Source organism: Peromyscus eremicus, chromosome 4 (genome assembly GCF_949786415.1).
Source record: "Peromyscus eremicus chromosome 4, PerEre_H2_v1, whole genome shotgun sequence".
NCBI classification, from domain to species: Eukaryota; Metazoa; Chordata; class Mammalia; order Rodentia; family Cricetidae; genus Peromyscus; species Peromyscus eremicus.
Window position 1 is genome coordinate 67,098,943 of NC_081419.1, and position 25,352 is coordinate 67,124,294.

The window sequence follows — 25,352 nt, forward strand, 5'->3', positions numbered from 1 at the left end:
GGAATGCAGCACGTGTGGATGACTTTGTTTCAAGGAAGGTTCTGGAAGAGGTGATGGATTGGAGTTCAAGATGAGAGAGTGAGGGAGTTATCTGTGGGAATATAAGAGAGAGAGAGGGGGGGGGAGAGGGAGGGAGAGGGAGAGAGAGAGAGAGAGAGTCTGTGGATGTCAGAGGGATCAGATCCCTTGGAGCTGGAGCTACATGTGTGCTATTAGCTGCCTGGTGTGGTTTCTGTAAAGTGAACTTGGGCCCTTTGCAAGAACAATACATACCTTTAACTGTAAGAACAATACATACTTTTAACTGCCAAGCCATCTCTCTAGCCTCTTCATTTTAAAAATAGAAAAATATCTTTTTTATTTTGAAAATTAAAGCATTGGAAAGATAGCTTAGTGGTTAAGAACACTTGTTGCTCTGCAGAGGGCCTGGGTTCGGTTCCCAGCACCCCATGGCAGTTCACCACCATCTGTAACTCCATTTCCAGGGGATCTGATGCCCTCTGCTGACCTCCACTGCCACAAGTACGCATGTGGTGCACACACACAATGCAGGCCAAACACTCATAAAATAAAACCAAGCCGGGCGGTGGTGGCGCACGCCTTTAATCCCAGCACTCGGGAGGCAGAGGCAGGCGGATCTCTGTGAGTTCGAGGCCAGCCTGGTCTACAAAGTGAGTTCCAGGAAAGGTGCAAAACTACACAGAGAAACCCTGTCTCAAACAAACAAACAAACAAACAAACAAACACATAAATAAATAAAAACAAAGCCCACCCTATAAAGACAAGTGTGGTGGTATGTGTCTGTAATCCTAGCACTCTGGAGGCTGAGGCAATGGGATTGTTAGTTCAAGGCCAGCATGGTCTACATAATGAGACTGTCTCAAATAAAACAAATTAAATCAAGGCAAAACAAAACAGAGACAAACACCACATGTCGTCCTGTCCATCTCCAAACAAATGCTCTGACCCATGAACATTCTAGCATACTCTTCTTGCTCTCAGCTCCAGCAGAACTGTGGGAAAGGCAGGCAGGAAGCTATCACCCTGCCTTTGTCTTCCCAGGTTGTCCATCCCCACAGATAACCCCCTCATCTTGAACTCCAATCCATCACCCCAGAACTCTTCCAGAACCTTCCTTGAAACAAGGTCATCCACATGTGTTGCTTTCCAGTGGACAGCAGTTGGCTCAGCACCCCGCCCTGCCAGAGGCCTTTTGCTAACATGCCAGCTGCTCTGACACCTGGAGAAGCCTGGCCACCCTGGCTTTGAAGTGGAGCCAGCAGGGAACCGCTGCCAACAAGAGTCTGTACAAATCTATTGGATCATGGAGGGATCCTTGCAGGCGATGCCTCCGGGCTAGAGAGAAGGCCTCTGGGGAGAAATACAGGCACTCTGGTTCAGGCTGGCTCTGAGCAGAACCATGTGGAGGGTGGAGTCCAGGGCAGGCAACTGGGATGAAGAAAGCGGAGTTGGCAAGGTCCGAGCTAGTCCCAGGGGGTTGGCTGCTCTCTTGCTCACTGACTTCCAACAGCTGGGACAAGCTGGCTGGTTGGGAGGTAGGTGGGTGCCAAGCTTCCAGTCCAAACTCACTGAAGCGCCAAGCTCCTCTGCACCCCTGGTCTAGTGGCATGAGCTGGTCCCTTTTCCCTGACATTCTGGGTTTGATGACTCAGAGATCAAGTCTCAGTTCTATCTGTGTCTCAGTTTCTCCATATATAAAGAAGAGCTGACCATGGTTCCTATAGCAAAGGACACTGAATAATGCAGTCTGAGGATGTACTTTGCCCAGGAGCTCATAAGCTCAAGAGTAGTGTGAATGTTGTCAACAGAAGGAGCCTCTTTGGGTTAGGGTACTGGAAGAGCCTAAAATAGCAAATAAAAGTGGCTGGGTGGAAGTGAATGCTGCCAGCTCCCAAGCCAGGCAGAGGCTGCCAGCCGGAAGCTGGCTATTTAGTTTCTAGCCCTCTTTTGGGGGAACCAACTCTTAGCCAAAGCCCAAAAGAAGAGCTGCTTTACATGACTAAACTTTGGAGAGGTCTTGTGACTAGTGTCCTTTATTGGGATGGCTGAAGCACGTCCCCAAGTTGGTTTGTGCTAACAGTGCACCCTGGCAGACTGTTTTAATGTCAGGGCTGTGAGAACAGGACAGTGATAAAACCATGTGAGGACCCAACCCCAAGGTCAGGGAGCATGCTGCTGGGAAGGTTTCCTGGGTCTCTCTCTCCTGGCTTGGGTGAGAGATGTGCTACCCCAGTCCAGTCCTCAAAGGCATAGGACATGTAGGTCATAGCTTTCCCTAGGTGCCAACCTGTACTTCTAGAGCACCCCTATCCCATCTACCCTGTAGGGCCTGACAAGTTTGACCCAGAGCAATTATAATAACAATAATGCTTAATATCCATTTTCCTATCTTTTGAATTAAAATTGTATTTTCTCATTTGTGTGTATGGAGGTGGACAGCTCGTGCCACAGTCATGTGTGGAGGTGAGAGGATAGCTTAAGGGAGTCAGTTCTTTCCTTCTAGATGGGTCCCAGAGGTGGAACTCAGGTGTCATTCTTAGTGGCCTCTACCTGATGAGCCCCGCCTCCTCTTATTGGTTCTGTGAGATAAGTTTGGTAAGCATATTTACAAGGACATAGAGGTTCAGAAGAGTGTCACAAGTTAACCAAGATCACAAGCTAGCATCTAAAGAGCTCTCACTGAAATCCAGGTCTTTCTGAGTCTTGAGCACAGGTTCTAGGCCATCTGCTGTATCTGTTAAGAAAACAGCCTGCTCTCCCTGTTGGCAATAACCTTTCTAGGCCTCTGCCCTGCTCCTGCTCCTGCTCTTCCTGGTCTCAGTTCTGGCACCTGCCTGCAGAAGGGCTCGAGATCCAGGCCTGCCTCTGGTGCTTCCCTGCAGACAACTTATAGCCTCATTATTCCAGAACCACCGGAGAAGCCTCAGGGCTTAGGTGGACTGCTCACAGGTTTGGGGAGGTAAAGACCTGAACCAATATGCAGCCTAGAAGGCCTCCCTTCCTCCTGCCCTATCCATGGCTCTCTGCAGGCACCACCAGTGGAAAGACTAGCTGCTTTGCACACTGTGCCCAGAATTCTTTGGTCCTCTCACTGCTCTGCTGTCTAGTCATATCCTGCCTTTCCCTTTTCATTTCAAGTCCATGAGCTCTCCGATTACGGCAGAGAATAACCCAACACCTGTGTTCCTCAATTCAGCTTGTAAAAGTTCTTTTTTTGTTTTTGTTTCTGAGATAGTCTCATGTGGCTCAGGCTGGCCTTGAACTTGGTATGTACACAAGGCTGGCTCTGACTTCTGATCCTCCTGCCAAGTGGAATTACAAGTAAGTAAAACATTCTAGAAGTTCTTGAACTTCTGGAGCCTAACATAACAAATATTCTCTTTCATTTCTTTTTTCTTTTTCTCTTTTGAGATAGGGTTTCCCTATGTAGCCCTGGCTGGCCTGGAACTTAGTAAGTAGATCAGGCTGGCCTTGAACTCACAGAGGGTCTGCCTGCTTATGCCTCCCGAGTGCTGGGATTAAAGATGTGTATCACAATGCCTAGATCAATTTTTTTTTTTAATTTATTTCTTTTTTCCTTTTGAAAGGGGACAGTTGTGAGCTGCCATGTGGGTGCTGGGAATTGAACTCAGGTCTACCAGAACAGCCCCTGCTCCCAACCACTGAGCCATCTCTCCAGCCCACCTAGATCAATTTAAAAACAACAATAAAAAACAATACTAGGGATTGAACTCAAGGCCTTTTTCTCTACTGAGCTACATCCTGCCCTCTTCATATCTTTTAATTTGAGATAGGGTCTCACTAAATTGCTGGTGCTCACCCTGAATTCATTCAGGAGTCCAGGAAAGCTTTGAACCTATGATCCTTTTGCCTAACCTCAGTAGTTAGGATTACAGGCCTATGTCACCAGGCCAGGCTTTGTTTGTTTACTTTTAACATGGGTTTTACTATATTGCCCAGACTGGACTCAAACTCCTGAGGTCAGTGATTCCCCTTCCACAGCCTCCCATATAGCTAGGACTTCAAGCATGTCACCAACTTCAGCTTTTTTGTGGGTCATGGTACTGGGTATTGAACTCATGACCTTGTGCATGCTACGTTATATACTCTGCCATTGGCTTATGCTGCAGTCCCCAATTTTGCTGTTGGTATCTTTTGTTGAACAGAACATTTACATTTTAATTTCTTGGTCTATTACAACTGCTCTTAAACTGTGGGTCTCGACCCCTGGGGGGGGGGTGTCCCATACCAGATATCCTGCATATCAGATATTTACATTACGATTCATAACAGTAGCAAAATTATGGTTATAAAGTAGCAATGACACAATTTTGTGGTTGGTTTTATCACGAGGAATTGTATTAGAGGGTTGCAGTATGAGGAAGGTTGAGAACCCCTGGTCTAGCAGTTAGCATTTGACATTTGAGGCCAGGGTTCCACTTGGCGTTAGGAGATTTCTGCTTCTCTGATGGTGCCTCCCCTGTCTCTCTGGGATATCAACCCCACAAAGGCAAGGACTTTTTGTTCATTGCTCTAGCTGCAGTACCCAGAGTACCTCGCGGGAATGGCACGCGTGCTTGATGAACACTGGCTGCTGAACTACAGTTTTGTCTGTGGACAGTTGTGTTTGTCTTGCTCACTGGCCTGGGCTTTTCGTAGCATGGTTAAGAATTCTTTTGCCACTTCATACCAGACACTCAGCAAACACTTGAAGAATGAATATAGGAGTGAGGTACCACTTTTCATTCACTATACTATATATGTATTTAAAAATTCTTGGGGCTGGAGAGATGGCTCAGCGGTTAAGAGCACAGGCTGTTCTTCCAGAGGTCATGAGTTCAATTCCCAGCAACCACATGGTGGCTCACAACCATCTGTAATGAGATCTGGCGCCCTCTTCTGGCATGCAGGCAGAACACTGTATACGTAATAAATAAATAAATCTTTAAAAAAAAATTCTTAATTAACACCATTCTTTTTGAAGCTAGATATCATCACTATATAGCTGTGGCTGACCTGGAACTCACTATAGACACCAGGCTGGTCTCAAACTCACAAAACTATGTCTGCTTCTACCCTCAGAGGGATGGAATCAAGGGCACGCGCCACCATGCCTGCCTTCCATTGTCAACTGTTGGCATTATTTTCTGAGAGGCTAGAGTCTACTCAGAAACTCCTCTTACATCAATAGCTCGTGTTTCCCCTCTAATGGCTTCTGATCTTACATTAAGGTCTTTGATCCATTTGGAGTTGATTAACTTAAAAGGGTTTTCTGTAGTTGTAATAGCTGAACCTGCATTTCCAAGCAGCATCCAGGTGCTTGCCTCTGCCTCCTGATATCTGGGATTAAAAATGTGCATCACGCCGGGCGGTGGTGGCGCACGCCTTTAATCCCAGCACTCGGGAGGCAGAGCCAGGCGGATCTCTGTGAGTTCGAGGCCAGCCTGGGCTACCAAGTGAGTTCCAGGAAAGGCGCAAAGCTACACAGAGAAACCCTGTCTCGGAAAAAAAAAAAAAATGTGCATCACATGCTCAGCCCCTACATTACAATTTTAAAAATCAGATAATTTGATCACTTTCCAGCCTTTGGGCTAAAATCAAGTGTAAAAAATTAGGTAATTTGTTGGGGTATATAACATGGGTTTTACATGGATTATCTCATCTCTATTATCATTATTTCTATTTTATAGATGGGGAAATTGTTACTTAGAGAGATTAAATAATTGTTTGTTTTTTAAGACAAGGTCTCACTATTGTAGCTCAGGCTGTCCTGGGACTCATTGTGTAGCCTGGGCTGGCCTTGAATTCATTCTTTCCTCAAGAGATTATTGGGATTCTAGGCATGAACCACCATCTCTAGCAAAGTTAAATAAGTTAAGACTATAGGCTTATTGGTGAAGGACTTGGCATTTGAATCCCCAGGGCTGTGTGGCTCTGGCACCTATCCTTGCCCATCAGGCTATACTGTGACTTTCCAGAATGTAAGTGACTTTGTCTAAAGCTGGGCTTTCTAGGAGCGTTATGCTTTTGGAGCTCTGTGCTTTTATTCCTAACACAATGATGCCAACAATGCCTTTCCTATTCGGGCAGATCCCCAGTAGAGGTGTGGTCTCTGTTTCAGATGACAATAAGGAAGGGAATGTGAGCAATTTAATCCACCCTAGGCAAGAATGCCAGAGGGGGCCTGAGGGTAATACTCTAAACCAGTGGTTCTCCATTGTGCTTCCTAGACTGTCCACATCATCATGGACAATTTAGAAACAGGAACCTTTGGAGCCCTGCCCTAGAACTCTTGAACTCCGGTGAGGCTGCTACCTGGGGTCTACGAGGCCCCTCAGGTGATTCTGAGGACAGTACAGGGGAAGGACACTGCCTTAAATCTACCCATGGCTTGGAAATCTTGTGTTGCTTTCAAATGGCTTATAGGTGACAGTCCCCTTAGTTAGGAGGACAGAGCCAGAGGCTAAGCAGGTGTGGTCTTGCCTTTACTTGATGTCTTGTTAGATCATATTCTGAGTATTGTGAAATGGAAAAAAGCCAGAAAGCACTTTCATCTATTTTTACATAAAAACCCACCTTATTATTATTATTATTATGTGCATGGATGTTTTGCCTGCATGTATGTCTGTGTACCATGTGTGCACATTGCCTGTAAAGGCCAGAATAGGGCATCAGATCTGGAACTGGAATTATAGGTGGTTGTATGTCACCATATAGGCGCTTGGAATTGAACCTAGGTCCTCTGGAAGAGCAGCTGGTGCTCTTAACTACTGAACTATCTCTCCAGGCTCCATTTGAAAAAATCTGGTAATAATAATATCAACATTATCATAACCATGAATTATTTATTTACTTATTTATATACTCTTACTTCATTTTATTTTTGGTTTTTGTTTTGAGATAAGGTGTAATGTGTCCCAGGCTGGCCTAGAACTCCTGATCCTCCTGCCTTACCTTCTGAGTATTAGTAGGATAGGCATGCACCATGATGTTTGATTTAATTATTGTTTATTATTATTATTATTATTTATTATTATTATTATTATTATTATTATTATTATTATTATTATTATTATTATTTGAGATCTCTGTGTAGCCCTGGCTTTCCTGGCTTTTCTTTTACAACTTGCTTTGTAGACCAATCTGGCCTTGAACTCAGAACTCTGCCTGCCTCTGCCTCCTGGGTCCTAGACTGCTGTGGATATCGCTATATGTAAATAAACTCTGATTGGCCAATAGCCAGACAGGAAGTATAGGCGGGACTAACAGAGAAGAGAATTGAGGGAACAGGAAGGGAAGAGAGAGACTGCCTGGAGCCGCCGCCAGGAGAAGGAAGATGTAAGGTACCAGTAAGCCATGAGCCATGTGGCAAAGTAAAGATTAATAGAAATGGGCTAAATATAAGAGTAAGAGCTTGGGGCTGGAGAGATGGCTCAGAGGTTAAGAGAACTGACTGCTCTTCCAGAGGTCCTGAGTTCAATTCCCAGCACCCACATGGTGGCTCACAACCATCTGCAATGAGATCTGGCACCCTCTTCTGTATACATAATAAATAAATAAATCTTTAAAAAAAAAAAAAAAAAAAAAAAAAAAAAAAAAAGAGTAAGAGCTAGACAGTGACAGGCCTGAGCTAATGGCCAAGCAGTTTAAATAATGTAAGAGTTTGTGTGTTTATTTTATAAGTGGGCTCTGGGACTGGCGGGACTTGGTGGTGGGAGCTGGAGAGAAATTCTCCAGCTACAAATGGCGTCCAACGTGGTGGCAAGAGTTTCCACCTAAAAACTTAGAAAAAAGATTCTAAAACGGACCTAAAAACAGCTTCCTAATTGTCTCTCTCAAATAAGCGGCAGCTGCCGGTTTGAGCTACTGGCGGGTTCCTAGTGTGCACTCTCGACCTGCAGTATGGTAGGAATGAGGCCTCTGCAAGTAGCACATTAAACTGTGTGGTGGATTTAGCCTTTGCTAGTACAAAACAAAAAAAGAGGTTTCTGGGCTACACGCTACTTTGGTAAAAGTGTAGACCCACTATTAATAGAGTTACGGCTCCCAGAGCTGGCGGAAAGCGGACCACCGCCATGTTGGGAAGCTGAAGTGGGCGGAGCCAGCAGCCACTGTACAGTTTCAGGCTTAGAAGGCTGCAGTTTAAAAGGAATAGGCTCAAGCTAATATAAAAAAATAAGCCACGTAAAGATGACTACCACACAGAGAATCTGGATTATGTTCTCTTTGATATTCGTAACTGCAGAAAAACATTTGATTGTAAAAGCTGTTGAGTTATGCCAAAATGTATATTTTAAAGGTACCTTGACTTGAAAATTTGGATATAAGGATATGTTGCTTTGGAAAAGAGTCTCTGCTCTTGTTTCCACAGAAAGCGAGAGACTATGGATTTGTTCCAGATTAAGATACATCAGGTTTGACCAGCCAAGACCCCCTGAAAGGTCTCCAATGACACCATGGCCCAGATGATTCAACATCCAGAATGGTTTCAAGTCAACTGGCTCAGATATACAGCCTCACAGACTACTCCATGATCCTAAAATTTTCTTTCTGTCTCCATAAGATACAGCGTCCCCCTCCAGCAGGAAGTAGTAAGAGAAGCTACGCCCAAATTCCCAAATATACCAAGCTGGCTTTAGAGATGGAATTGGCTCACTCCCCCTCTAAACCCAGACATATTGCTCAAAAAAAAAAAAATGGTTAAGAGATTCTTATGTCCCAAATCAGAAGAGCCCTCTGATGTGGGACAGACAAAAACCAATATTTTTATTTAAAGCAGGTTGATTATAAATACAATCTCTTTCTAAAGAAAAAAAGGGGATAGTTTAGATATGATAGGATGAAAGGGTAGATTAATGAACCTACTTTTAAAGAGTAACAACTTGTTTAAAATGTTTTACATTGCTATAGATTTTAGTTTATTGATACAAATTTAAACTTAATTTTGTTATACTGTATATATATTTCTATTCTTGTTTGAGGTATTATGTTTATGTAACTCATTTAAAATTGTAATGGATAATTAAAAAATAGATTAATAGTTAGTCATCTATGATAATATTTGTAGCCATGTTAGTTAAGTCTTCTAGGTATACATAGATATATTTCAGATAGATAGGTAGTCTTCAAACACTTCAAAGACCTACAGAATATGGCATTTAAAATGTTTTAAAAGTTTAGACTTTTTGGACAGTGAGACATGTCTGCTCCTGACAGCACCGATTTACTTCAGAGAGGAGGATGGGCATCGAAGACACTCCATATGGAGTTTATCTTCACCTTGACAAAAATAGCCATTTGGGCAAGAAACTGTTCTTGCCTGGACTGCTTGATCAACTGGACATGCAGGACCCATAGAAAGGTGACCACTGAACTTTGCTTGACAAAATGGTCCTTCAGGTTCCTGCTTTGCAGAGAAAACTGCCAGACATTCTACAAGACACAGAAAAAAGTGAATAAGAGACTCTAGGCCTGTGGGCTGAAGACAGATGCCCCAGCTTTACAAGAGAACTTTGGATGACTGTCCAGGCTCAGCTGTCTCTGTCTACCCTACAAGACTCCCAAAAGTTGCTTGCATCCTTCTCCCATTTCTAAAGTAGTAGTATATCCTTCTGAGGTCTTTGATGTGGTTGAAGTCTAGATACTTACAATTTTCCTTAGTTATGATAAAAGATAAGTTAGATATAAAACCTTAAACTCACAAATATAAGCTAGATAGGATCTCTTCTTTAATATTGTATCTGTAATTCTTGCTTGATAATTGTTTTGTTATATGTAATTTTACTATGTTAAAGTTAAAACCTTCCTTTTTAAAAAAAAAAGAAAAGGGGAAGTGCTGTGGATATCGCTATATGTAAATAAACTCTGATTGGCCAATAGCCAGACAGGAAGTATAGGCGGGACTAACAGAGAAGAGAATTGAGGGAACAGGAAGGGAAGAGAGAGACTGCCTGGAGCCGCCGCCAGGAGAAGGAAGATGTAAGGTACCAGTAAGCCATGAGCCATGTGGCAAAGTAAAGATTAATAGAAATGGGCTAAATATAAGAGTAAGAGCTAGACAGTGACAGGCCTGAGCTAATGGCCAAGCAGTTTAAATAATGTAAGAGTTTGTGTGTTTATTTTATAAGTGGGCTCTGGGACTGGCGGGACTTGGTGGTGGGAGCTGGAGAGAAATTCTCCAGCTACACTAGACTTAAATTAATATTTATTAAATTTGCTAAACAATTTACATAAGTGTCACTGAAATCTCACAAAACCTCTATGGTTATTACTATTCCCATTTTATAGAAATGGAAACAGTGCTCAGCAAAGTTAAGGGATATCCTTACTGCCATCCAGTAAATGGGCTCTGATGGGCTGTATATTTACCCTTTTCTTCTTTTTAGGTTTTATTTGTTATTTTTAATTATGGGCATGTTAGTGTGCTTGTATGTGCAAGTGAGTGTAGTGCCCACTGAGGCCAGAAGAGTGTTGGATCCCCTAGAATTAGAGTTAGGGGCAATTGAGAGCCGCCTGACATGGGTGCTGGAAACCTAACTTGGTCCCCTGTAAGAGCAGTAAGCATTGTCAACCACTGAGCCAGCTCTCCAGCTCCCACGTCACAAACCCACCTCTTTCTACACCTGTGCTCCAGTAGGTTAAGTTTAAATCGTACTAATTTTAACTGATATTGCAAATTTACTCTGTGTAGGGCATTATTTTAAGCACATTACAGACCATTATTACCACCTTACAAATAAGGACAGTAATGCTCAGAGAAATAACTTCCTCAAGGGCACAAGGGCATAAATCCAGAGGTCTGGTTCCAATCACATGCTCTGGTTTCGCAGGGCTGGGGATTGAACTGGGGCTGCACACAGGCTATGCAAGTGCTCTGTGTTCCCAAGCCCTCAGGAATGCTTCCTAGCTTAGAGGATGAGATGGAGATGCTCTGCTGACCACAGGGATAACCTTTTCTCATTCCTGAAAGAATGCTGAGGTGGAGGCGTCTCTGGCTGGGCTGCTGGTGGAGAGAATGTTAGCTCTTTCCTGTGTTCCTAGCTCACACCTGCTGCCCCACGGCCTGGCCAGAATGCTTGCTGCCCTTAAGGCAGGCACTTGTGGAGATGCCATGGCATGCTCAGGCTCTGGTTCACAGCTGCCTGTGGATTACATTCTTTTCCATAGGCATCATCACAGGCTGGAGCCTCCTGCAGCCTCTCCCCAGACCTCAGGGCCCTGAATAAGTACGCTGGCAGTGGATGGACGAGGGCAATTCCTCTTCTCGCAGGAATCAGCCTTACAGGCTAACCACCCACGTCTGTAACTCCAGTCAGATGCCTGGGCCCTTTGATGGGAAAACTGGCATTCTGACTTGCAGGACAAAGCGAGAAGAGCTTCACAGTCCAGAGGCATTTTCTGAGTAGTTTTCCAGTACACACGGCAGTTGGAGTGGGGTGGGGGGTGAATGATATTGAGGAACAGGTGGACAGGGAAGCCAGACACTCACACCTATGGAGGAAACCAGATTCCCCTAACTTTGAATTCATCTCTACTTTGCAGCCACTCCCCTGTGCATTCCCCCAGCACTTCTGTTATTTGTACTTGTGCTCATTCCTCATAATGAGAGGGTGCTTTTCTGTCGAGGAGTACACAAGCCTCTTACCACAGAGGACCAGAAGCCTCTTTGTATTGATAACTGTACAAAGTATATATTCATGACACAGCATTAAGAATTTTGGTTTTCACCAACACTTGAGAGGTAGAGACCAGAGATCAGAATTTTAAGATCATCTTGAGCTACATAGTGAGCACCAGGCTAGCCTGGGCTACCTGAGATCCTGTATCAACAAAAAGGAAGAATTCACTTTTTTTTTTTTTTTCTCGAGACAGGGTTTCTCCATGTAGTTTTGGTGCCTGTCCTGGATCTCACTCTATAGACCAGGCTGGCCTCAAACTCACAGAGATCTGCCTGCCTCTTCCTCCCAAGTGCTGGGATTAAAGACGTGTGCCACTGCCCAGCCCCATTTTTGTTTTTAAACTTTTATTTATTTAAAAAATTAATTTATTATTAATGTATTTTGTTTGCATGTATGTCTGTGCACCCCATGCATGCCTGGTGCCTGTGGAGGTCAGAAGAGGAGGGTGTTGGATCCCCTGGAACTGGAGTTACGGACAATTGTGAGCTGTCATGTGGGTGCTAGGAAATTGAACAACCCAAGTACTTGATAAGACCAACAAATGTTCTTAACTGCTGATCCATCTCTCCAGCCTGTTTTTAAACCTTTAAAATAAAGACCTTGTTTATTTGTGTGTGTGTGTGTGTGTGTGTGTGTGTAAAATGATGTACAAATATTCCCATATCCATTTATTGATGCATTCATTCAGCACACATGCACCAAGTATCTAGTGCATGTGTATGCAGTGCATGTGTCTCTGTGCACACACGAAGGCCATAACAGGGCCATGGATCCCTGGGAGCTGGAGTCACAGGTGTTTGTGGGGGTGCTGGCTTGCTTTGTGAATTCTGGGATCTGAACTCCAGGCCTCTTGCCTGTTCAGTGCTCCTAACTTCTGAGTCACCTAGACCAGGACTGGTGTTTTCAGAGTATCCTATTATTTCTAATCTTGCAGTGCTTACACAAATCTGATCTTTAGAAGATCTGTGGAAATGGGTGTGGCGAATGCAAAGCTGTGGCTTCCTCCCCTAAGTTTACCATAGACTATCAAGACTGGGAAAGGAAGGAGCTGGAGAGAGGACTCAGTGGTCAAGAGCACTGGCTGCTCTTCCAGAGGACCCCATGGTGGCTTACAGGTCCACAGGATCCCACACCCTCTTCTACCTCTGTGGGCAGTAGGTGCATAAGTGTTACACAGGTAAAGCATCCATACACATAATTCTACAAACAAACAAACAAACAAACAAATAAGAATGGGAAGGGAAGACAGCAGCTATGCCGAAGTGAGAGAAACCAAGGTAATATATGGAAAGAGGTGGTAGGCAGTGCAATTACTCAAGAGGTCCACTTTAAACTTAAACATTGCTCTGTGAGGGGCAGGAATACATTTTATTAATGATTATATCCAGTATTCATAGTAGCTGCTTGCATGAAACTGATACCCAAGAAATATTTGGTGGGGCTGGAGAGAGGACTCAGTGGCTAAGAGCACTGGCTGCTCCTGAAGAAGATCCAGGTTTGGTTCCTAGCACCCATGAAGTTGCTTACAACGGGCTCTAACTCCAGTTCTGGAGGATCTGATGTTCTTTTCTTGCTTCCTGGTATTCTTGCACACGTGGTGCACATAAACTCACACTGACACATACAGACACATAAAAAATAAATATTTTGTTTTGTTTTGCTTTTGAGACAAAGTCTATGTAGCCCTGCCTGGCTGTCCTGGAATTCACAGAGATCTGCCTGCCTCTGCCTCCAGAGTGCTGGGGTTAAAGGTGTGTGCCACCACTGCCTGGTTCAGGATCTCTTTTTTTTTTTTTTTTAAAGATTTATTTATTTATTATGTATACAGTGTTCTGCCTGCACGTCAGAAGAGGGCACCAGATCCCATTACAGATGGTTGTGAGCCACCATGTGGTTGCTGGGATTTGAACTCAGGACCTCTGGAAGAACAGCCAGGGCTCTTAATCTCTGAGCCATCTCTCCAGCCCCCAGGATCTCTTTTGAAGGTAAAAAAATGTTCTACAATGGACTATGGTCATGGGGCATGGCTCTGGCAATATTCTAAAAGCCATGAAATGACACATTTTAAGTGAGAGAAGAGTATGGTATGTGAATTGTATCCCCACCCTCAATAAAACTATCAGAAGAGAAACATTTGATGAACGTGTAAGAGGTGGTGGTTCAGAACCGAGGAGTCCAGTGGTAGCTGAGGACCACTCACCCCTCCATATATCCACACATTCATTCGTTCGCTCAGCAGACACGCATGGAGTGGTGAGCAGGATGATTTGAGCAGGAGGATGCTGCGGATCCTGCCTGCTCTCCTGGACCACACGTTTAGTAGATGCTTCTTTCCTTTTCTCTTCTCTTTCCCTGGCCCCCTTTTGAGACATGGTCTCATATGAACCAAGGGTGGCCTTGGCCTGGGACTCAGAATCTTTGTGCCTTAGTCTCCCTGGAGTGCTAGGAGGATCACAGGTATGCCCCACCAAGCCCAGTTCCTTCTCCTTATCAGAATTTTTTAAGAGTCATATTTCTATTTTTAAGTCCTGATTTTTTTTTTTTTTTTGGTTTTTCGAGACAGAGCTTTTCAGTGTAGTTTTAGGGCCTGTCCTGGATCTCACTCTGTAGACCAGGTTGGTCTCAAACTCACAGAGATCCGCCTGGCTCTGCCTCCCGAGTGCTGGGATTAAAGGCATGCACCACCGCCTGGCAAGTCCTGACTTTTAAAACATGAATTCCACCCCCAATCTCTTGGGCTGAATCTTTCTTAAAATGACCTGAACCCAAAGGGAAACTAGCATGAAATTCTGATGTTCCCTCTGCTTTCAAAATGAAGAGATAATCTCCCATGATCATCACCATCACCCTGTTCCTCATCCCTTTCTTTCTTCTTCTTCTCTCTCTCCTTCCTTCCTTCCTCCCTCCCTCCCTTCCTTCCTTTCTTCTCCTCCTGCTCATCCTCTTCCTTCTTTTGTCCTTTCTTTTTTCTTTTTTTTTAAAAATGATTTATTTTTATTTCATGTACATTGGTTTGCCTGTATGAGGGTATTGGATCCCTTGGAGCTGGAGTTACAGACAGTTGTGAGCTGCCATGTGGGTGCTGGGAATTGAACCCAGGTCCTCTGGAAGAGCAGCCAGTGCTCTTAACCACTAAGCCATCTCTCCAGCCCTTCTTTTGCCCTTTCAACTAAAAAACAATTTAAGCTAGGCCTGATAGTGCATTACTGTAATCCCAGAACTGAGGTGGCTGAGGCAGGAGGATACATAGAAAGAGACTGTCTCAAAAGACACAAAACCAAACCACAGGAGAAACCCAAACTCGCTTGGGATTGCGGGTTAATGAAAACACTAAACCCCGCATTAGAGCTTCTACTAGTGCTCACTGGAGAAGGTGAGTTCAGTGAACAATGCGGGAAGGGGGAGGGCTACAAAACTTTCTGTAAATTGTACACATTATTAGCAAAAGTAGTTCATGAGCCTTGAATATAAAATGTCCTTTCCCAGAAAGACGCTGGGGCCTGCTGCTAGTACCACCAACTTCCCATCCTCCAGGTCTATGGAGAGAATGAGCCGGGGCATCTGGAGGAGCAAGGTGAGTCTTGATACAGCAGAGCCACTGGGCCTTTGATTTAAGAAGCCAACTCTCCGGCAGAGCTGATGCCCCACACAGAGGCTAGTGAAGAGGCTGCATTCGGAGTCTCCTGGCTGTGGCCAACTGGGCCACTTACTCTGCTACTTGCCAGAGTTATCTGTCAGTTTACTTAAGGGAGTTAACCTCTTTGTACTTCGGCTGCTTTTCAGTATGGCAGGGCATGTGGGAACACCTAGAGGAATCTTCACGGGGACAGACATAACTAAAATAAGTAAACTGAGGTGGAGCAATGAACATGGATGATTGCAATATGACTTATTTTGGAAACTGGGAACTTTTCAGAAAATAAAATCTTTTGCTCAGCTTGAATATGCAAACCTCCCTCAGATTTGTGTTAAATGATTAAGTTAATTTAGGTAATCAACTACTTCATTTGGTTAAAAAAAAAAGTGAGTGATAGTAAAACCAAACACAGGATTTAGGGCCCCTAACACTCTCTGCTTACCACAGTTCTGGGCTAACCTCAAACTCGGAAGCCTCCTTTAACATACACCACACTATCTGTTCTTCCCTCAGTGGGGGTTTAGTCCTTCCCTGCCTTTCCAGGCCCTGCCCTCAATCTCTGGATTATAAATTATCACCCACTCTTGCTCCTCTTACTCAGAATACCCTCCTCTCTGTGTGTGTGTGTGTGTGTGTGTGTGTGTGTGTGTGTGTGTACAAGCATTTGTGTGGCCCTGGTTTTTTTTTTTTTTTTTTTTTTTTTCTCGAGACAGGGTTTCTCTGTGTAGCTTTGGAGCCTGTCCTGGAACTCACTCTGTAGACCAGGCTGGCCTCGAACTCACAGAGATCCGCCTGCCTCTGCCTCCCAAGTGCTGGGATTAAAGGCGTGCGCCATCACCGCCCGGCCGACCCTGTGTTTTTATTTCACTACCCTCACACTCTGTCTTCAGACCCCAAGGATCTCTGTAAAAGCACAAAGGATGATTAGGTTTCCCTTAGGAAACTGAAAGTGTGATATCTGGGGGCAAACCCACAAGCGACTTGAAGGCCAGTTTCTCTCTTAACACTCCCCACCCCCAGGGTTTCTCTGTGTAACACCTCTGGCTGTCCTGGAACTCACTCTGTAGACCAGTGTGGCCTTGAACTCAGAGACCCACCTGCCTCTGCCTCCTGAGTGCTGGGATCACAGCCATGTGCCACCACTGCCCGGCTTCTAATGCCTTTTCTGAGATACACTGTCCTGGTTTCTCTGAGAAGCTTTCATCCCCAGAGTGCAGCGGGCTTGAAGAGCAGACTTGGGACATACGTACCTGGCTGCTTTCTGCGTGAGCTCCAGTGGGAAGTCCGGGCACAACAGCTGCAGCAGACAGTGGTACTCCCTCATGGTCAGCAAGTCTGCGGTGCAATGGAAAGGACCTCATTAGGACCCCAGGTCAGGTTCTGCCCACCTTTTGGTCATCTCATGGGTTTCAGGCCCAGTCTTGTGGGAATGCTGCTGCGGTTTGAAAGGCAAGATCAGTGTAAAGGAGTGAGGCTTTTCTTGTCTCTTTTCTTTTTTTTCTTTCTTTTGACCATAAGGTCCCGCTCTGTAGCTCTGGCTGGTCTGGAACTGTGTAGACCAGGCTAGCCTCAAACTAACAGAGATCCACCTGTCTCTGCCTCTTGAGTGCTGGGATTAAAGGTGTGCGTCATAGCTGGCCCAAGAGGTGAGATTTTAGGAGTGGTATCTATCTCTACCAAGCCACCCCTGGGTGAGGCACCAGTTACAGCGTTCCAACCGAAGGGGCTCTCTCTGTTGGTTTGAGAACTGGCCAAGTGAAGACAGGAAATAAGAAAACACTATCAGTCTTGCTACCCTGGTTTTCCCTGACTCCAAAACTGGGTGGATGAGTCATGCCAAAGCTGTTTGAGTCTGTTCAAAGTCTCTGGCATGGCACTATTTACCACTGCATGCCCCCAAACACCATCTACAAACCATCAACAGGCAGCAAGGCAAACAAGGTGCATGCATGGGAAGGGGGGCGGAGAGAAGAGTGTGGAGGAACACATAGCACAGACCCGGTTGGTCTGCCCCCGCAACGCCCCAGGACCGCAGCAGGCTGACTTCTCTGGGATGCCTGCACACGTATCTGGTCATCCTGTTGTTATAGGAGGCCAAGACCAAGTCCAAGATACACAGTCATGGCAAACAAATAATCCCTGACCTACAGAACGGTGCTGTGGGAGAGAGGCGCCAGGAGTTTTGTGGGTCACACTTGCCAAAGAGGCCAATCTCAGAGGTTCACGGCGTCCCGAGAGAGGACCCACACCTATGCTTCCCAGCTGTTTTGCTGCAGCCTGTGCTACAACCAAGGCTCTGCACCAGCCAGGCAACAACAGTTTTCAAGAATTCCTAAGGAGCAGAGGAGAAACAACAGCAACCCGGCTGCAGCTCTCCTAAGTGGGGGGAGGCTATGGTTAAGCTGAGGAACAAGGATGATGGTCATGGACACTTGGTTTCTTGGACCTAAGTTAGCCCAAGCCACAGGAATCCAGATCTCTTGTCCCTGCTCGTTTGCTTGATACTTTTCTACCAAACCCCAAATCTCCAGGGTCAGGCCTGGGCTCCAACCACTTTTTCATCAAAGCTCACTTCAAGGTGGGGGCACAGAGTTAACCTAACCACAGTGCCAAAGGCGGAGGCACCAGAAGAACAGACTCAGCGTCAGTGTAGGTCAGGGGATCAAGAGGGCGTTTGCGGCCTTGACCTTGGCTTCGTGGGCCACACACTCTTTTCTCACTCATTGACCCCAGGCAGTCTGGCAGAAGTGGCGCACACCTTTAATCCCAGCACTCGGGAGGCAGAGCCAGGCGGATCTCTGTGAGTTCGAGGCCAGCCTGGTCTCCAAAGCGAGTTCCAGGAAAGGCGCAAAGCTACACAGAGAAACCCTGTCTCGAAAAACAACAACAACAAAAAAAACCCAAAAAAACAACAAAACAAAAAAAACAGAAGTTATATTCTTCAAGCACAGGAGTGATAGCTGCTCAGTGTCCCCACTTGGCGTGAGGAGCAGGAGTGGTGGAGGACAGGAGAAAAGCTGGCTTTGCTCTCCCTCCAGAACTGGGAGGAGGGTGCTTTCTGACAGTACTACCTTTGAATCATCAACGGCTTTTCTATGCTAAACTTTGATACTGTTGCTGGAGTGTGGCCACGGACTGCACAGGAATTAGTATGCATTTCAAACCGCCTGGACAGTCACCTTGGGAAGACGTCTATGGTAACATGTAGAAGAAAGAGTACAAGTGGGGAGAGGAATTAGTCTCTGCCTCCCAGGTTCCAGAGCTGAGGCCCTTTTCTTTTTGTTTTTTAAGGTGCTCAGGGGCCAAACTCAGACATCCTACACAAGTGTGCTACCACTGAGGAACACCCCCCAGCTCCTCATTAGGTTCTCTGTATGTGTATGTCTGGTGTGTGTGTGTGTGTGTCCATAGTGTGTGTGTATGTGTATGTCTGTGGTGTGTGTGTGTGTGTGTGTGTCCATAGTGTGTGTGTATGTGTATGTCTGTGGTGTGTGTGTGTGTGTGTGTGTGTGTATGTGTATGTCTGTGGTGTGTGTGTGTGTGTGTATGTGTATGTCTGTGGTGTGTGTGTGTGTGTGTGTGTGTGTGTAGGCCTGAGGACAACCCTGAGTATTGTTCCTCAGGTGTTGGCAAACTTTTTTTTTTTTTTAATTTTTTTAAATTCCATCTGTTCCGGGGATTGAACTGAGGTCCTCATGCTTGAGAGGCGAGCACTGACTGAGCGATCTCGCAGCTCCCTTTAGGTCCTTGCTGTTGTTTGAACTCACACAGTTGAAATACTTGTTTCCCAAGGGTGGAGGCCTAATTTATATAAGCTACTTCTACCTCTCTAATGTACTGAAGACTCTTAGAACTCCTAAAGCCAGAAGACGCCCTGCCCACCACTTCTGGAGCGGACTCTCCCCAAGGCTGGGTGAGGAAGGCGGTCATAGAGACCCAGGGAAATACAAGCCAACAGCTCTGACGTGTGAGAGCAGTTCAAATTCAATTAGGGCAGTGGTCAGATAACATCAAGGCCAGGGAATTGCAAGGGAGAGCCACCCTGCCCCTCTGGAGATGGGGTACCACAAGCGGAAAGACTGGTTCCAAAATCCAAGCACTGCCTGGCTGGCTCAGGTATGGAACCCCAGGCAGGGTGCTTCATCTCCCCATCTCCGGCTCTCTGCGGTAAACTGGGGACGCCTGTGCTCACTTTTCAGGATTGAAGTCAAAAGAGATGCTATCTCTACAGTACTTAGCAGAATGTCTGGACCTTAGTAACATCAAACACTTGGAGTTGTTTTGGTTTGTTTTTAAATCCTGGGGGTTAAAGACAGGAGAGGAGAGGAAGGCACCTCCTGAGGTGGTTTATTTTTATTTTTTCTTGGTGCATTTGAATGCTTTACTCTATAGTGTTCAGTCTTGGATAGTCTTTGTCAGACTGCCTGGGCAAACTCATTTCCCACTGACACTTGCCTCCTGCATCACAGGTACAGCATTACAGGGATGCAGCAGTCACAGAAGGAGCTCCTGAGGCCGAAGACCCCTAGCTGCTCAGGCATTTGTTAACTCCAAAGGCTGCTGTGCACACTGGCCTCTTTGGCTTTTAGCACTCCCTCCGAAAATTCAAAGAGTTTCCTAGCAGCCCTTTTGTGCTACAAGCATAACAGTAACAAGGGTGAATAGTTTTTGAGCTCTGTGCTCAGTGTTTGAATCAGTGCTCTCAACTTCACAGCAGCCTTATGACGCCGACTCCATTGTTCCTACTCCCAAGTCCCAGATAAGCCCGTGGAAGCTCAGAAGATCTAATGGCCTATGATCCTGGAGGGGAGCCCAGAGTCTGAGAAACAGGAGGATGTGAAGGGGTTCTAAAGGCAAGAGGGGCTTAACGAAAATACTACTTCCTGGTGTTTGGATTGTTTACTACGGGTCAGGCTCTGCTCTCTTTAAGGTTTACATGCTTTATCTTACCCGATTTTTACCTAATTCCTTTTTTTTAAAGGCGAAGTCTCACACTTAGGCCAGACTTGCTTAGAATTGGCAGTGAACATCTTGCCTGTGTCCTCCCGAGTGCTCCTTACCCAAGTGCTGGGGTTACAGGTGTGAGTCACCAGCTAATCTTCATGATTAAAAAAAAAATTCATTTGTGTGGAACCCACATGAAGGTCTCAGGACGATTTTGTGGAATTGGTTCTTTCCTTCCGCCTTCATGTGGGCTTGGGGATCGAACTTGGGTTGGGCTTGTGCAGGCACCCCAAGTCATCTTGCCACCCTAATTGTCACTATTTTCATCCCCACTTCACAGACACACGGATTCAGACTGTGTGTACACAAGGGTGGAATTGGAATCCAAATCCGGGCGGTAGCTGCAGAGCTCACCCAGCTACCACTTCTGCACCTTGGTCTTACCATCTGCTAGGGGAGGGCTCAGGCACTGGTCTCCCCCACCCCCCACCCTAACAAACTGCAGCGATAACCAGGGCCAGGTGAACTGGATCAAGGAGACAATCCTGGTGAATTGGAATCTTTCTGGTAAGAAACTGAGACTGAAAGGTTCTAATTACCGTAAACAGGAAATACTGAGGCTCAGCTCAGCAGCTGGAGCTGGCTAGGCTGCGCCGCCAGGGGAGGCCGCCTACAGCAAGCTGTACACCTGTGCTGCTGGCTGCCTGGCAGCGCTCACCCCGCCCACCTGCGAGCCTCAGCATCACCAGGTGCAGGGAAGGGCAATGCTGTGGTGTGTACCCACAGACGCTTCTCTAAAGGAATCCCCCACAATTAGGAGAGCTCAGCCAGCAGGTCCTGAAAGTTCAAAGGAAAGACTTTCGTATAAGATCAAAATCAGAACCCTCTCCACAAATTGGTGCTTCTCTTCCTGTGGGTGGTCAGAATTGTTGAACTCTCTTCAAAATCTTCTACTAGTCTTACCAACTGGGTACCTGGCCCAGTACCAGAGAGGCTTGCCACTTTAATTCTATCATCTTCAGAGGCTGCACAGTGCCGTGGCTCAAACATTAGAGTGCTCAGGACTAAATCTGAGCTTTGCCATTGACTTCAAAATACTTCATAACTCCATACCTCAGTTCCCCCATGTATAAAATGTTTGTATAAGCCTCATAGAATTGTGAGTTAATGTTAAGTGCATAGACCAGTGTCTGGCTCAATAAGTGTTGTTAGTATTTGCCATGATTATTTCAGAAATAGAGAAACTCTGCTCTGGGAGGTCAACTATTGACTCAAGGAAAGAGCTGGTTTAGGTTCTTCAGACCTAAGCCTATCTGACTCCGAAGGCCATGAGAGTTCCACCCTCGCAGGTGGAATCCAGCTGGTTTATGGAAGCCTTAGCTTCTGATGAGAGGACTAGTACTGATGCCAGATGACTGACAGACTACCCTAGGTGGGCCAAGACAACAGGGCAGGCAGACTAGTTAGTTAGGGCAGTTGTGTTGGTGTAGAGGTTAGAAGCCAGACGACATGTCATCAGAACCTGGTTCTAGTACTTAGTGGCAGACCAATTAACAACCTCCCTCTCTGAACTTTGGCTTCCTTGTTTAAAAGTGTGCACAGTACAGTACCTACCTGATAGGGTTGCTGTAAAACAAAGCAAAACAAAACAGCAGAAGAGGTTATTTATGTATGTGATGCCTTTATCAGAAAAAATCATCAAAGTGGCTAATCTATTTAAACTATACTACTATTTTAAAATTAACTGATTTAATCTTGAAGTCCTGGGCCAGGTGTGGTGGCACATGTCTTTAATTCCAGCACTTGAGAAGCAAAGGCAGGTGGATCTCTGTGAGTTTGAGGCCAGCCTGGGCTACAGAGTCAGTTCCAGGGCAGCCAGTGCTTCATAGAGAGACCTTGTCTCAAAAATGAAACAAAACAAAAACAATAAAAAAAGAACCCCAACCAACCAATCAACCAAACAAACAAATAAACAAAAAATAAGCTTGAAATCCTGAAATTGAGACTGAACTACAACATGCAGCTAAATTCTGACATTAGCACAGTGAGTGTATACTGAAGGAGGGATGAGTAAAACCACGTGCCACACAGTGACCTAAGTCAGAGCTCACCGTGCAGTGGTTTGAGCGTGTCACGTTCCCCACAGACTCGTGGGTTTGAACACACAGTCCCCAGCTGGTGGCACTGTTTGGAAAGGTTATGGAACCTTTAGGAGCTGCACCTGCTGGAGGAAGTATGTCACTGGGGCAGGCGCTGAAGTTTTCTAGCCTAGGTCCACTCTGTTCTTGCTCCTGACCACAGCTTCCCCATCATGCTGGATGGCATCCCTTCTGAGATTGGACCCACATAAGCTTTTATCCTTTAAGTTCCACTTCAAGAGTATTTTATCACAGCAAAAGAGAAGAAACTAAGACAGTGTGTGAGCGCAGAGAAGGGGGATCTCCAGGGATAAGAAGTATTCTGCAAATGGGTATTTGAGGGAATCCAGAAGCTGCAAAAAATTGAAAATGGCAAATGTCCTGTTTTGGAGACACTACAACTATCAGTAAAAACAGTAAATCATGGCAGGTGTGCCAGGGTACATAGGCTGTTGATTCCTAGAACCTTCTCACCAAGGGCTCAGTTCAGTTAGCTTAAATGTTTTAAAAGGAATGAATAGGCACTTTTACTATGAAAACCAAAGGAAGCCAACGGGTCACCTCATAGGAATGCACTTCACTCTAAGCACAACCCTAGTGTGAACACTTTTGAGATGAGCAGCACCCACATTCAAAATACTCTTTGTGTTGTTATCTCTATCCTAATCCTAGAGACTGATGGACAAGGTTATTGTAGCCAAGAAAATTAATCTAGTCAGAAATGATTGATACTCAATGTACTCAAGAGCTAACTTGGCCTCATTTGTAGGAAAGAGAGAAGGTTTTTTTGTTTTTGTTTTTTTACATCTGGCCTGCCTTTCTGCTGTGGAATTCCTGCCTCTGAAGCTCTGTGGAGGCAGCTTAGTCATTTCTACATCCTCTGCAGACCACCATGTGTCTCCACAACATTTTCTCACAAGAACTGTGCGGGTATGTGGCTGTGGATTCAGAGGCCTGGGAAATGGTGCCTGTGCCAGATCCTGAGCGCCATCACCACAGAGCAGCAGAATGGTGCCAGATGGAAGGACTTGGGGTCCATCTTTGCCTCACTAAGTAAGTGAATCCAGGACTTTTAGCCCTCGAAGTGTGGGGATACAATAGGTTCAGTCTGAACTCATCTGTGTGTCAGCTGCCTTTGCTGGTGCTGGCTCGGGGCTAGAGATAATGAAACACTATAAAGCCACGGGAACCCAGAGGGCTGGATGACCTCTAGCTGGTTAGCTGCATGATTTCAATAGAAACTGCCACAGAGGCCAGAGAACACCACAGACCATGAGTGGACTCTTCAATTTTCAGTTACAATTGTTTTTATGTGCATTTTTGCAGGAGCTATGAAGGATCATTCTAAATGACACTCACCCTTGGCCAGGGCGCTCTGCCAAGAGCTGCTCGGAAGGCATGGATAGTTTAGGGCATGACCACACCACCCCTTCCCATCCCTAGGGCATGAAGGCTTTGTTACCAGGCCGCAGCTGAGTAAACACTTCTCAGTGCTACTCTGTAGAGGAGGGAAGGGAAGTGGGGGAGGAGGGGGCATCTGACAGCTTCCCTCTCCACCAACACTTGGTACCACAGTCACAGGAAGATTGCTAACGTCTTAGGAGCTGTCAAGCAAAACCTAGAAGAGAACAATCTGTGTTCCTAAACGTTATCTTCTTGGGCAGTACTGTTGTGTCATATTATAAATGGAGGGAGATGATAATTAGTTTACTGACAGAGAAATGACCCTATAAAAGGAATGAGAAGAAATAGCTTCCAACGACACTTGTGGGTATAATACTTGAGCCATTATTAACTCTGGCCTCTGCCAAGTCACTACTCCCCAGAGTACATATTCAAAGAGGAGCAGGAAGGCAAACTCTTTATCTTTATATTTTATTATGACTAAGCACAGCACCAAGTGAGAACTGTAGCTAGTCTATTTCTGTTTGGCCAGTGGGGTTCTAGGCAAAGCATTAAATCCGACAAGGCAATGATCTTGGTGCAATGTTTAGGATGACCAAGAGTGACTGCCCAGGAACTGTGTGTATCAGATACAAATGTAAAGAGAGGTGGGCATTTTCTTTTCTTTTTTTCAAATTATTTATTTATTTTTATTTTATTTGCATGGTGTTTTGCCTCCAGATATGTCTATGTGAGGGTGTCAGATCTTGGAGTTATAGACAGTTGTCAGCTGTCATGTGGGTACTGGAAATTGAACCCGGGTCCTCTGGAAGAGCAGTCAGTGCTCTTAACTGCTGAGCCATCTCTCCAGCATTTTCAATCAAAGATTATATACACACATCCTGGCAGTGTTTATATACACACATTTGGTCAGGTCTGTGGGCTAACTATGGCCATCCCTACGCAACACTGGGGGTTGAAACAGGCCTGATTTGCTACATAAGATTCCCTTACACTAAGTTGGACCCTTGGGGTACTGCTCTGTCTTCTGGCCCTCAGATAGGACAGTTAAAAGTTGGGGGTCTAAGGCAGAGCACTGTTTTTTGTTTCTCAAGACAGAGTTTCACTGTGTAGCTCTAGCTGTCCTGGAACTCACTCTGTAGACCAGACTGGCCTCGATCTCAGATCTGCCTGCCTCTGCCCCCTGAGTGCTGGGATTAAAGTTATGCACCACCATGCCCAACAATCTTACTTTACTTATAAAGAGGACTGTTTTTCCTTTCAAACAAGTACCATAGAAGCAAGATGGAACATTCCTCTGGGGCCAGCAGGTGCTGCTGAGTGCTGAAACCCATTCCTGCTCTAAAATGAACAGAAATGCTTCAATAGGCAAAGAGTTCACATGGAGAATGAACTTCAGCCCCTTCTCATGGTGACTGAAAGGGAGAGGAAAGGACTGCCTTGAGAGCTGATGTACCTGAACAATTCACTCAGCCTTTGTAAAGGAGGACGTGTAAACTTTTCTTACATGGGGTTTTATGGTCAGGATGA

General features: G+C 45.5%; 1 protein-coding gene across 4 annotated transcripts in view; it reads right to left on the minus strand.

Moving 5' to 3' along the window:
* Window positions 1–25,352, minus strand: part of Cstpp1 (centriolar satellite-associated tubulin polyglutamylase complex regulator 1) — a 164,581-nt gene that overhangs the window by 11,890 nt on the left and 127,339 nt on the right. For all 4 annotated transcript variants that reach the window (XM_059260914.1, XM_059260916.1, XM_059260913.1 and 1 more), the window contains one exon: window positions 16,587–16,671. In XM_059260914.1, coding sequence (XP_059116897.1) covers window positions 16,587–16,671 — 85 coding nt within the window. The remainder of the gene's footprint in view (window positions 1–16,586; window positions 16,672–25,352) is intronic.